We start from the raw sequence: 14336 nt of genomic DNA, 5'->3' as shown, positions 1-14336 counted from the left end.
TCATAGTTGTGATGTCTTCACTATTAGTCTACAATGTAGAAATATAAAAAATAAAGAAAAACCCTTGAATGAGTAGGTGTGTCCAAACTTTTGACTGGTACTGTGTATATAAATATATATTTACAAAAATAAATATATGGGGGATTGGAAATGATGCAGACAATAACATTCATGGAAACCACAATCTATCTGCAATTTTAAGCTGATCTACACCTACAAAAATATATATTTTAATAAAGAAATAGGCAATAAAATGTTTGAGAAGTGAGGATGGAAGAGCATTATGTTGCCTGAACATTTGAGTAATAAATTGGGAGTGGCAGTTTGTTTGGTAGTCTACGTGGTGAAAGACGCCATACATGTTTTCCTGGCAGCGTTGCGTCAGGAATACCCAGATGGAGGACACACACCTGGCAACAGGGGAGAATAAAAGTCTAAAATATCACCCAACACAAAGCCCAAATCTTTCAGCGTAACCGATGTGAAATGGCTAGCTTAGTTAGCGGTGGTGCGCGCTAATAGCCTTTCAAACGGTGACGTCACTCGCTTTGAGACCTTGAAGTAGTGGTTCCCCTTGCTATGCAAGGGCCGCGGCTTTTGTGGAGCGATGGGTAACGATGCTTCGTGGGTGACTGTTGTTAATGTGTGCAGAGGTGGTTCGCGCCCGGGTCGGGGCGAGGGGACGGATGTAAAGTTATACTGTTACATTGATGCTGTTGACCCGGATCACTGGTTGCTGCGGAAAAGGAGGAGGTCGAAAGGGGGGTGAATGTAACCGATGTGACACAAAACGGTTCAGCAACACCAAACCATCTGTGTGGAGGGATAGGCGGAAAGCCTGCATAATAGTATGTACATCCAAAGTTGATACAGTTCTTTAAAATTAAGCAGCTAAATTGAAACATTACTGTGTGCGGGTATGACAGGTATTTTGAAAATAGATATAGTACAACATAGCCTACCTGTAAACTGAGGAGAAACAGTAATAAACACCTATCCCAGTAATGCTGGTTCATGGTCCGAGTGTGGGGGTGTTTCATTTGTTTAAGATGACGGCTGCTCAATAAAATGTAGGTTTAAATGATTTTAGCACACGAAAGACAAACACTAAAATCAGTCAAATTAAAAGGTTACCAGTAGATACACAGATAAAGGGACATATAGTCAAATCTAGTTTACAAAAGCTATGTTTGCTGTCCTTTTGAATGGTAGAAACCTGAGAAAAAATTCCAATCACAAGAACCTGGACTAACATCCTCCCAGCGGTGAAAAGTACTGAAGTAAAAATACTTTAAAGTACTGCTTAAGTAGTTTTTTGGAGTATCTTTACTTTACTATTTTGATTTTTGACAACTTTTAATTTTACTTCACTACATTCCTAAAGAAAGTAATGTACTTTTTACACCATACATTTTCCATGACACCCACAAGTACTTGTTACATTTTGAATGCTTAGCAGGACTGGAAAATTGCCTAAATCACACACAGTATAAAGAGAACATCCCTGGTCATCCCTACTGCCCCTGATCTGACAGACTCACTAAACACATGCTTTGTTTGTAAATTATGTCTGAGTGTTAGAGCATGGCCCTAGCTATCAGTGAATAAATTTAAAAAACTAGAAAATTATGCTGTCTGGTTTGCTTAATATAAGGAATTTGAAATTATTTATACTTTTAATACTTAAGTATATTTTAGCAATTACATTTACTTATGATACTTAAGCATATTTAAAACCAAATACTTTTACTCAAGTAGTATTTACTGGGTGACTTTCACTTTCACACATTTTCTATGAAGGTTTCTTTACTTTTACTCAAGTATGGCAATCGGGTACTTTTTCAACCACTGCATCCTGCTTTGTCCACCAGCGAAACAGGTGCTTATGTAAATAATGCAGAACGCTACACCTGTTAGCGCTACGCAATCAGACGCTGGTCACGTGACCAACAGATTTAGGGATTATTTGAGAGATGGGGTCCAGGCAACTCAACCAAAAATTCACTCTGAATTTGTTACGGAATTTGAAAATGTTCACACATTTAATACATATTGCACTTGTGATTTCCTGTGAACTAGAGGGAAAAGAAAGTAAACAAAAAAAATGCATATATAAATGACAAAATCCCAGTATGTCATGTCTGTTCATTATGCAGTGCCAATTACTCTGTGATAACAGCACATACCTTGCTACTGTTTTATGTGTTGGCATTATCATCCCTCAAACAAAGACCTCTTCGTATCTGATAAACACAGTCCATGTCTTTCATTCAAAATAGTTTATTGCTATCATGCAGGAGTGCCATAAAAGTCAAGAGAACGCCACAGAAGATGCAAAATATTTGTCTTTCTCTGTACAAATATATGTATTCATAAATAGAAGCTCAAAATGAGAAGTTGGGGTTTAAGTAGAGGTGGACAGAGATGATGCTCGAGCTGACCTCTGCCTCAAGCCCATTATAGACGTTAATACAGTAGCTGACATGCATCAATACAACTCAGTGCAGTATCCTGGCAACAGACAGACATCATAATTCATATTACAGCTTCATCGTGCAGAAGAGGTACAAACTACACTTTAAAAATGACCAATAGGAAGTTCATGTTTTCAACTGATCAATGAAAGAATGACATTTCTTTCTCATCCATACCACTGTGTGAGGCCTCCATGGGGGGCGATGGTGTCGTTAGCAGCACAGCTTTGGTTATCAGATTCAGGAGCAGTCGAGCGGGTCAATTGTTTAGGACGTTATTAGGAGAGTCCCTACTACCAGAATGCATTGTGACATCCGTTTCTAAACCATTTGTGCTTTCACAAAACCAATAAAGAGTTTATAATGGTGACACGTAGATACCATTACTGTGTGCTTGACTTTGGAGCTGTATAATGTGAATCTAGGTGATCAGGGTAGTCTACAGTACACGCTAAAGTAGCAAACACCTCTCGAAAATGCTCTACACACAACTTGGGAGTCTTCGAATTACAAATGCTGCCTGAAACTCCCTGCTTGAAATGTTGTGGGTGACAATGTCAAATTGATCACCTGATTTTAGTTTGGAGTCCCCAAATAAAAACAGAAGGCAGCGCTACTCATTCTAAAGCTGCCTCTAACTTACAACGGACAGTACATATATAGTTGTTGACAAGAATAAAGGCCACTGGACCCGAGTCTTTGTTTTGGCACTTAAAAAGATTAGCGTCTCCTCCAGCACTCCTAATGATTCACGTGATATCTCCTACAATTACAACACAGATTGATATGATTGGCAATTTGCAAATGTAGAGGTTTACTTCAATAAACATAAATTGATACGAAATTCATATAGTTCAAGTAGTCATTTTAATAACCTCCTCCTCTATTAGGGAACTTAGATCAGGGCTATGATTGGGACAATTACACAAGGCAGTTACACAGGCCTTGTGCTTTGTATGTGCTGGGGTCTTCAAGGGGTTTAAATCCAGTTAGCACTTTCACTTCTAAAGGTGCACCATCCCAGGGAAATGTTTGCCTACTTTGTGTCTTGCTGTGTCTGCAGCTGTACTGGAAGAGTTGTGATAACATTGACTGCTAGATTTCTTGTTAGCACAATTGACTCGGGAAGTTTTTGCAAGTATTGTTCAGCCCTTTTCAGCCCCCCCCTCCCCTCCCCTCACCATTGACCAACACTGACTGGCATTAAGTGCTCAATGTCCATCTGACACATAACAAGGAGGTGGTCGGGGATTAACGACAAGAAACAGCTGAGTTTTTAAGTGTTGTCTAAGCAGAATAGGGACAAGAACCAAGCACACACCTAAGAGAATTCAGAAAATATCAGTCAAACAAAGGTGAAGACATGCAAACTGATACAGGTTGAAGTAAGTAACAGAAGACATCCACCCAGGATACTTTTTTCCCTCTGAGCGACTGGCACACTTTCCTGCAAAATAAATAGTGCTTACATTCCACTATACAATACCACCCATTGCAAACATCATCGAATAGCTGGTTGCTCCCACAGTCCCTCAGAGAAAGTACCTAGAAAACCCTAAAGGCAAAGATTTGCGCCATCGCTTGTGACCAGTGAACAACCCAAAACAAGTTTTCCAAAACAGAAATAATAAGTGAAACACCTTTAATAGCTCTTTAAAAGTCTTCAGTAGCCCTTGTCATTATTTCTTCTGTTTTTTGAAGATCTTGAAGGTGTGTTTCTTACGACTGGCGACGGAGTCTGTGTCTTCTCCCGTGGAGCCGCTGTCTTCTTCCAGAGGGCTCTTCTTGGAGGAGAGTTGAGGGATGCGGCTGCTTCCCTTTGCCCCTGCTGCCCCAGGCTGGCCCCCCGTGGGGGAAGGGGTGTCAGCGTCGGTGGAGTTGAGGCTGACGGAGCAGGAGGACTCTGACATGGACATACCGATGAGGCCCACGTCCATCTCTCCCAGGCTGGCTGATTTCTCGATGCTGTACACCTTCTTCATCAGGATGGGGCTCTCGAGGACTGGCTCGGTCTGGGCTCCTCCCTCGTGGACACGGTTCCCTCCATTAGGTGTGTGGGCATGCAGGGAGGGCTCGTCAGAGGCGGAGCGGACAGGGGGACCATACAGGAAGGGGGTGGGTTTCACCAGGTGGCCCTTGGAGCTGTAGGCGGACAGACGATCACCGATTTGGGAGAGGGACAGGGAGGAGTCTGAGTCTGAGCGGTTCAGATCCCTGTGGAAGAACAGAAGAGAGTCGGTGGAGGAAGAGAGGGACAGCGAGGTACGGTCCAGAGACATCCTATCGCCTCTACCACCTAGGCACTTCAGGTAGATCTGAAAGAACTGGACAGATATAAGCAATGGCAGTAGCTCCATTTTCCCCTTTGATAGGCTAGGTGGATGTTTTAGCACCAGATGGAATGCTTACACCTTTATAATCCTTTCAGAACTATGGGGTACCTATGGGGTAAAGGCTAGGAATTGTTTCTGCACTGGCCCTGACTGAAAAGGGGATCCAAGCTAAAGCACTGCATGCTGGAGGTAATCTATCCAACGCCTGTAAAGCCAAGGACACTGTGGGCACTACGCGCCAACAGGACACTGTGGGCACTACGCGCCAACAGGACACTGTGGGCACTACGCGCCAACAGGACACTGTGGGCACTACGCGCCAACAGGACACTGTGGGCACTACGCGCCAACAGGACACTGTGGGCACTACTCGCCAACAGGACACTGTGGGCACTACGCGCCAACAGGACACTGTGGGCACTACTCGCCAACAGGACACTGTGGGCACTACTCGCCAACAGGACACTGTGAGCACTACTCAGAAACTGGAACTCCACTCCTGTTAGTAGTGCAGGCAGGGGACAGGGTAGTTTGGGCTACCAGGAAAGACAAGGGTTGGGAGTGGATGGAAAAAACTCAAATATGTAAGAAAAAAACTAAATGGATTTTCAAAGAAAAGTATTAATGCCCAGGTTGCAAAATGGGTGAGTTATAGTCAGATGAAACTATCGTTAATGAAAATGAGAAAACACTGCAACCCAGATATGGAAAAAAATGTAATATACTACAGGTGAAACGAATGGGTGAAAAAGTAGGCGGGTAGAAAAACCAAGGCGCATGCGGTGTGTGTGGAGGGAAGAGAGCAGAGGGGTACCCGAAGCTGCTGCTGCGCTGGAAGTCTGGGATGGTGTCCATGGGCTGAAAATAAGACGAGTGATAGAAATGGGAGGAATGAGGAGCGGAGGCGTGTAAGGAGGAAGAGGAGGAGTGGAAGGAGTGGGCCTGACGGTAAGGAGGAGGTGGGGAGGAGCAGATGATCGAGGGGTGCGAGACAGCCGAGGACAGGAGAGGCAGGGGGAGAGCCTCAAACTGTTGGAAGGACTGGCTGTGTGACTGTTGGTGGGTGGCCCTAGACCTGGATGGGTAGGAGGTGCCGTCTCCCTGCTGCCCCACCAACAGGCAGGTTTCTACCAACCTCTGAGAGCCCATGGTCAGCTGGGAGTCCATGTGGCGCTGACGCAGGGACATCATACTGGGAGCTGCTGACACAACACAGAACAACACCATTATCAACAACCAAAGTCTGATTATACACAACACACAGGGTGAGGGAAGAAGGTAGGTTGGAATTAGACTGGGAGGGCAGGAGACATGGGTGTTGGAGACATTTCAGTCCTGAATTGGTGTTGTTGACCACTGTTCTGAGCACTTCAGTAACGTTTGGTTGTGAGAAAGGCAAGTGACGGCTGTTCAATTACCTGGGTCTTAGCTATGACATAGCATTAAACAAGAGAAAATGAGGGATGGCACTGTCTGGTGAGACGTTTGGCCGGTGTCTGGTGAGACGTTTGGCCGGTGTCTGGTGAGACGTTTGGCCGGTGTCTGGTGAGACGTTTGGCCGGTGTCTGGTGAGACGTTTGACCGGTGTCTGGTGAGACGTTTGGCCGGTGTCTGGTGAGACGTATGGCCGGTGTCTGGTGAGACGTATGGCCGGTGTCTGGTGAGACGTTTGGCCGGTGTCTGGTGAGACGTTTGGCCGGTGTCTGGTGAGACGTTTGGCCGGTGTCTGGTGAGACGTTTGGCCGGTGTCTGGTGAGACGTTTGACCGGTGTCTGGTGAGACGTTTGACCGGTGTCTGGTGAGACGTTTGACCGGTGTCTGGTGAGACGTTTGGCCGGTGTCTGGTGAGACGTATGGCCGGTGTCTGGTGAGACGTTTGGCCGGTGTCTGGTGAGACGTTTGGCCGGTGTCTGGTGAGACGTTTGGCCGGTGTCTGGTGAGACGTTTGGCCGGTGTCTGGTGAGACGTTTGGCCGGTGTCTGGTGAGACGTTTGGCCGGTGTCTGGTGAGACGTTTGGCCGGTGTCTGGTGAGACGTTTGGCCGGTGTCTGGTGAGACGTTTGACCGGTGTCTGGTGAGACGTTTGACCGGTGTCTGGTGAGACGTTTGACCGGTGTCTGGTGAGACGTTTGACCGGTGTCTGGTGAGACGTTTGGCCGGTGTCTGGTGAGACGTATGGCCGGTGTCTGGTGAGACGTATGGCCGGTGTCTGGTGAGACGTTTGGCCGGTGTCTGGTGAGACGTTTGGCCGGTGTCTGGTGAGACGTTTGGCCGGTGTCTGGTGAGACGTTTGGCCGGTGTCTGGTGAGACGTTTGGCCGGTGTCTGGTGAGACGTATGGCCGGTGTCTGGTGAGACGTTTGGCCGGTGTCTGGTGAGACGTTTGGCCGGTGTCTGGTGAGACGTTTGGCCGGTGTCTGGTGAGACGTTTGGCCGGTGTCTGGTGAGACTTTTGGCCGGTGTCTGGTGAGACGTTTGGCCGGTGTCTGGTGAGACGTTTGGCCGGTGTCTGGTGAGACGTTTGGCCGGTGTCTGGTGAGACGTATGGCCGGTGTCTGGTGAGACGTATGGCCGGTGTCTGGTGAGACGTATGGCCGGTGTCTGGTGAGACGTATGGCCGGTGTCTGGTGAGACGTATGGCCGGTGTCTGGTGAGACGTTTGGCCGGTGTCTGGTGAGACGTTTGACCGGTGTCTGGTGAGACGTTTGACCGGTGTCTGGTGAGACGTTTGACCGGTGTCTGGTGAGACGTTTGACTGGTGTCTGGTGAGACGTTTGACTGGTGTCTGGTGAGACGTTTGACTGGTGTCTGGTGAGACTTTGACTGGTGTCTGGTGAGACGTTTGACTGGTGTCTGGTGAGGATTTTTGTCATAACTAATCCTTCCTCCTTCATTTGTAAAATCAGACAGTGTGTTGTGAGAGGGTCTAAGAGTTCTCTGGGTGATGAGGAAGATGAGGATCAGAGAAAGAAGAGCAAGTCATTGGACAGCTTGAGACAGTACGGCCAGGGATACATGGACACAGCATAGACAGTTTTCCTTCTCTAACTACAGGCCCTGTCCCAGGCCAGAGTGTTACAGCTATATCCATCTACAGTCCCTGTCCCAGGCCAGTGTTACAGCTATATCCATCTACAGTCCCTGTCCCAGGCCAGAGAGTAACAGCTATATCCATCTATAGTCCCTGTTCCAGGCCAGAGAGTAACAGCTATATCCATCTATAGTCCCTGTCCCAGGCCAGTGTTACAGCTATATCCATCTACAGTCCCTGTCCCAGGCCAGTGTTACAGCTATATCCATCTACATACCCCTGCACTAGGCCAGAGAGTTACAGTATGTGCTCTGTGAAGTTTTGACAGGGGTGTTTGACTTAAGGAGAGAGAGCGTTGAGGTCAGGACAAAGGGGAATAAGTAGCTAACAGGCCAACCAGAGTATTTCCTGAGGGACTGGCTGTCAGAACCCACGGACCACAGATCACTGGGTCGCCGGTCCTTGAGGCAATTGGTGTCTGTGGGTGGACCAGAGACACGAACGGCAGCTGCAGCCAAAAACCAAAGAGAAAGTGTTGGTGGGAGGAGAGAGAGGAAGTGAGGGAGGAGGGAACATGTAATTAATGTGGATTAGAATACTTACTAGAGGACTGTAGTGACAGAGCTCTAGAAGGAGACTGCAGCACCAGAGCTCAGATTACCACTGCAGTTAGTATCAGACCTTCTCTCTGGGTCTGCTATAATCATAACCCAGACAGTTAGTATCAGCCCTTCTCTCTAGGTCTGCTATAATCATAACCCAGACAGTATCAGCCCTTCTCTCTGGGTCTGCTATAATCATATACCAGACAGTTAGTATCAGCCATTCTCTCTGGGTCAGCTATAATCATAACCCAGACAGTATCAGTCCTTCTCTCTGGGTCTGCTATAATCATAGCACAGACAGTATCAGTCCTTCTCTCTGGGTCTGCTATAATCATAACCCAGACAGTATCAGTCCTTCTCTCTGGGTCTGCTATAATCATAGCCCAGACAGTATCAGTCCTTCTCTCTGGGTCTGCTATAATCATAACCCAGACAGTTAGTATCAGCCCTTCTCTCTGGGTCTGCTATAATCATAACCCAGACAGTTAGTATCAGCCATTCTCTCTGGGTCTGCTATAATCATAACCCAGACAGTATCAGTCCTTCTCTCTGGGTCTGCTATAATCATAGCACAGACAGTATCAGTCCTTCTCTCTGGGTCTGCTATAATCATAGCCCAGACAGTATCGTTCCTTCTCTCTGGGTCTGCTATAATCATAACCCAGACAGTATCAGTCCATCTCTCTGGGTCTGCTATAATCATAACCCAGACAGTATCAGCCCTTCTCTCTGGGTCTGCTATAATCATAACCCAGACAGTATCAGTCCATCTCTCTGGGTCTGCTATAATCATAACCCAGACAGTATCAGCACTGCTCTCTGGGTCTGCTATAATCATAACCCAGACAGTATCAGCCATTCTCTCTGGGTCAGCTATAAATCATAGCCCAGACACTATCAGTCCTTCTCTCTGGGTCTGCTATAATCATAGCCCAGACAGTATCAGCCCTTCTCTCTGGGTCTGCTATAATCATAACCCAGACAGTTAGTATCAGCCATTCTCTCGGTCTGCTATAATCATAACCCAGACAGTATCATTCCTTCTCTCTGGGTCTGCTATAATCATAACCCAGACAGTATCAGTCCTTCTCTCTTGGTCTGCTATAATCATAACCCAGACAGTTAGTATCAGCCATTCTCTCTGGGTCTGCTATAATCATAACCAAGACAGTATCAGTCCTTCTCTCTGGGTCTGCTATAATCATAGCACAGACAGTATCAGTCCTTCTCTCTGGGTCTGCTATAATCATAGCACAGACAGTATCAGTCCTTCTCTCTGGGTCTGCTATAATCATAACCCAGAGAGTATCAGTCCTTCTCTCTGGGTCTGCTATAATCATAACCCAGACAGTATCAGTCCTTCTCTCTGGGTCTGCTATAATCATAACCCAGACAGTTAGTATCAGCCATTCTCTCTGGGTCTGCTATAATCATAACCCAGACAGTATCATTCCTTCTCTCTGGGTCTGCTATAATCATAACCCAGACAGTATCAGCCCTTCTCTCTGGGTCTGCTATAATCATAACCCAGACAGTTAGTATCAGCCATTCTCTCTGGGTCTGCTATAATCATAACCAAGACAGTATCAGTCCTTCTCTCTGGGTCTGCTATAATCATAGCACAGACAGTATCAGTCCTTCTCTCAGGGTCTGCTATAATCATAACCCAGACAGTATCAGTCCTTCTCTCTTGGTCTGCTATAATCATAACCCAGACAGTATCAGCCCTTCTCTCTGGGTCTGCTATAATCATATACCAGACAGTTAGTATCAGCCATTCTCTCTGGGTCTGCTATAATCATAACCCAGACAGTATCAGTCCTTCTCTCTGGGTCTGCTATAATCATAACCCAGACAGTATCAGCCCTTCTCTCTGGGTCTGCTATAATCATAACCCAGACAGTAGCAGTCCTTCTGGGTCTGCTATAATCATAGCCCAGACAGTATCAGTCCTTCTCTCTGGGTCTGCTATAATCATAACCCAGACAGTAGCAGTCCTTCTGGGTCTGCTATAATCATAGCCCAGACAGTATCAGTCCTTCTCTCTGGGTCTGCTATAATCATAACCATACAGTATCAGTCCATCTCTCTGGGTCTGCTATAATCATAACCCAGACAGTATCAGTCTTTCTCTCTGGGTCTGCTATAATCATAACCCAGACAGTTAGTATCAGTCCTTCTCTCTGGGTCTGCTATAATCATAACCCAGACAGTATCAGTCCTTCTCTATGGGTCTGCTATAATCATAGCCCAGACAGTATCAGTCCTTCTCTCTGGGTCTGCTATAATCATAACCCAGACAGTATCAGCCCTTCTCTCTGGGTCTGCTATAATCATAACCCAGACAGTTAGTATCAGCCATTCTATCTGGGTCTGCTATAATCATAACCCAGACAGTATCAGTCCTTCTCTCTGGGTCTGCTATAATCATAACCCAGACAGTTAGTATCAGCCATTCTCTCTGGGTCTGCTATAATCATAACCCAGACAGTATCATTCCTTCTCTCTGGGTCTGCTATAATCATAACCCAGACAGTATCAGTCCTTCTCTCTTGGTCTGCTATAATCATAACCCAGACAGTATCAGCCCTTCTCTCTGGGTCTGCTATAATCATATACCAGACAGTTAGTATCAGCCATTCTCTCTGGGTCTGCTATAATCATAACCAAGACAGTATCAGTCCTTCTCTCTGGGTCTGCTATAATCATAGCACAGACAGTATCAGTCCTTCTCTCTGGGTCTGCTATAATCATAACCCAGACAGTATCAGTCCTTCTCTCTTGGTCTGCTATAATCATAACCCAGACAGTATCAGCCCTTCTCTCTGGGTCTGCTATAATCATATACCAGACAGTTAGTATCAGCCATTCTCTCTGGGTCTGCTATAATCATAACCCAGACAGTATCAGTCCTTCTCTATGGGTCTGCTATAATCATAACCCAGACAGTATCAGCCCTTCTCTCTGGGTCTGCTATAATCATAACCCAGACAGTAGCAGTCCTTCTGGGTCTGCTATAATCATAGCCCAGACAGTATCAGTCCTTCTCTCTGGGTCTGCTATAATCATAACCCAGACAGTAGCAGTCCTTCTGGGTCTGCTATAATCATAGCCCAGACAGTATCAGTCCTTCTCTCTGGGTCTGCTATAATCATAACCATACAGTATCAGTCCATCTCTCTGGGTCTGCTATAATCATAACCCAGACAGTATCAGTCTTTCTCTCTGGGTCTGCTATAATCATAACCCAGACAGTTAGTATCAGTCCTTCTCTCTGGGTCTGCTATAATCATAACCCAGACAGTATCAGTCCTTCTCTATGGGTCTGCTATAATCATAGCCCAGACAGTATCAGTCCTTCTCTCTGGGTCTGCTATAATCATAACCCAGACAGTATCATTCCTTCTCTCTGGGTCTGCTATAATCATAACCCAGACACTATCAGTCCTTCTCTCTGGGTCTGCTATAATCATAGCCCAGACAGTATCAGTCCTTCTCTCTGGGTCTGCTATAATCATAACCCAGACAGTATCAGCCCTTCTCTCTGGGTCTGCTATAATCATAACCCAGACAGTTAGTATCAGCCATTCTCTCTGGGTCTGCTATAATCATAACCCAGACAGTATCAGTCCTTCTCTCTGGGTCTGCTATAATCATAGCCCAGACAGTATCAGTCCTTCTCTCTGGGTCTGCTATAATCATAGCCCAGACAGTATCATTTCTTCTCTCTGGGTCTGCTATAATCATAACCCAGACAGTTAGTATCAGCCATTCTCTCTGGGTCTGCTATAATCATAACCCAGACAGTATTAGTCCTTCTCTCTGGGTCAGCTATAATCATAACCCAGACACTGCCCAGTAGAGCTCAGAGCTGGGTACCAGGAGACCAGTACACATTGGATTTATATGTCAACATTATGTTGTGATAAATATAATACATTTAGGTTGCCAAAAGACTAGAAATAGACATAAGAACTAAAGTATGTTGTTTGCATCATAACTCCCTTTGAGACCGTAACTGGTTAATAAAAGCTGTAATTCTCAATTCAAAAGAAGAAACCCTGAGTATGTAATTCCTTAGTGGCTGAAAAAAAGTGATACAGTGTATTCGGAAAGTATTCAGACCCCTTGACTTTTTCCACATTTTGTTACGTTACAGCCTTATTCTAAAATTGATAATAAAAAAATCCTAAATCTACACACAATACCCTATAATGACAAAGCAAAAACAGGTTTTTCATTTTTTTTTGCAAATTTATAACCATGCCATCAGGTAGAAGGAATTGTCCGTAGAGCTCAGAGACAGGATTGTGTCGAGGCACAGGACACCAAAAACATTCTGCAGCATTGAAGGTCCTCAAGAACACAGTGGCCTCCATCATTATTAAATGGAAGAAGTTTGAAACCACCAAGACTCTTGGATTTGCCAAAAGGCACTTAAAGGACTCTCAGACCATGAGAAACAAGATGCTCTGGTCTGATGAAACCAAGATTGAACTCCTTGGCCTGAATGCCAAGTGTCACGTCTGGAGGAAACCTGGCACCATCCCTACGGTGAAGCATGGTGGTGGCAGCATCATGATGTGGGGATGTTTTTCCGCAGCAGATACTGGGAGACTAATCAGGATCGAGGGGAAAGATGAACGGAGAAAAGTACAGAGAGATCCTTGATGAAAACCTGCTCCAGAGCGCTCAGGAACTTCCAACAGGACAACGACCCTAAGCACACAACTAAGACAACGCAGGAGTGGCTTCGGGACAAGTCTCTGAATGTCCCTGAGTGGCCCAACAAGAGTCAAGACTTGAACGCGATCGAACATCTCTGAATAGACCAGAAAATAGTTGTGCAACAACGCTCCCCATCCAACCTGACAGAGCTTGAGATCTGGAGAGAAGAGTGGGAGAAACTCCTCAAATACAGGCGTGGCAAACGTGTGGAGTCATACCCAAGAAGACTCGAGGCTGTAATCACTGCCAACGGTGGTTTACAGTACTGAGAGAAGGGTCTGAATACTTATGTAAATGTCAAATTTAATTTTTTTTTATACATTTGCCCAAAAATCTAAAAACCTATTTTTGCTTCGTCATTATGGGGTACTGTGTGTAGATTGATGTTGGGGGGAAACTGTTTAATCAATTTTAACTTAAAAAAGTGGAAAAAGTCAAGGGGTCTGAATACTTTCTGAATGGAGTATAACATGTACCCCCAGGGGAATGACAATAGAAAGCAAGGCTATGTGAGAAAGTAAAACAAACGGTCTTCCAGGCAGCACTACAAGGCCATTGTGCCTTCTTCTTTCCCAAATATAGGCCTAGAGCAAAGCTAAAGCCTTATAAAGCTTACAGGAGTACTGGAGGACCATGGCCTTTCATATTGATTACTATTACTTCATGTTCAGCACATTCCATTGGTCAGACTAGGAGACAACTGCTAAAAATAGATCAGCACAAAGATTTGGTGTCATGAAGCATGTATTTTTTCAGAGGTTAAATTTTCACAGCATGGGATATCAACATTGTGCACCTTGTTCTCATCTTACACTCCATCCCAGAAGTGAAATTCCCATATATCAAGGCAACAATAATTTCCAAAATGGAACAAAATAACCAACTGAAAACATGTATTAAAAAAACAGGTGAAATTACAATTCATATATTATAGTTTTGCAAACACACAACACCCTCAAATCACAGACACCCTGAATCCCTTCACCAACAAGGCTGCTCATTTTGTAAATTCATAGAATCGTTGATAAATCGTTAATGATAATACTTTGCGGCTGTATGCTAATTTTCATATGAGAGCTGATTTTTGGATTTCCCCAGGAGGCCCTTGGTGTATTTAGGGGGTATTTTGCTACCGAGTCCCACAGTGGAGCCGAGGGAGTCGGGCG

At 45.3% G+C, this 14336-nt stretch overlaps 1 protein-coding gene across 6 annotated transcripts in view; it reads right to left on the bottom strand.

The window, feature by feature from the left end:
• Nucleotides 1-2264: 2264 nt before the first annotated feature.
• Nucleotides 2265-14336, bottom strand: part of LOC139549544 (stromal interaction molecule 1-like) — an 87647-nt gene continuing 75575 nt past the window's right edge. The window contains exons 12-14 of one of the 6 annotated variants that reach the window (XM_071360152.1): nt 8235-8315; nt 5622-6006; nt 2265-4688 (exon numbers count right to left, since the gene is read on the bottom strand). In XM_071360152.1, the coding sequence (XP_071216253.1) occupies nt 4154-4688; nt 5622-6006; nt 8235-8315 (1001 nt within the window). In that variant the 3' untranslated portion in view covers nt 2265-4153. Of the gene's footprint in view, nt 4689-5621; nt 6010-8234; nt 8316-14336 lie in introns of all 6 variants that reach the window. The other 5 variants (XM_071360147.1, XM_071360148.1, XM_071360149.1 and 2 more) reach the window with 5 other exon arrangements.

Source organism: Salvelinus alpinus, chromosome 22 (genome assembly GCF_045679555.1).
Source record: "Salvelinus alpinus chromosome 22, SLU_Salpinus.1, whole genome shotgun sequence".
NCBI classification, from domain to species: Eukaryota; Metazoa; Chordata; class Actinopteri; order Salmoniformes; family Salmonidae; genus Salvelinus; species Salvelinus alpinus.
Note: the sequence above shows the minus strand (reverse complement) of the source record. Positions and strands in the feature narration are given on the sequence as shown.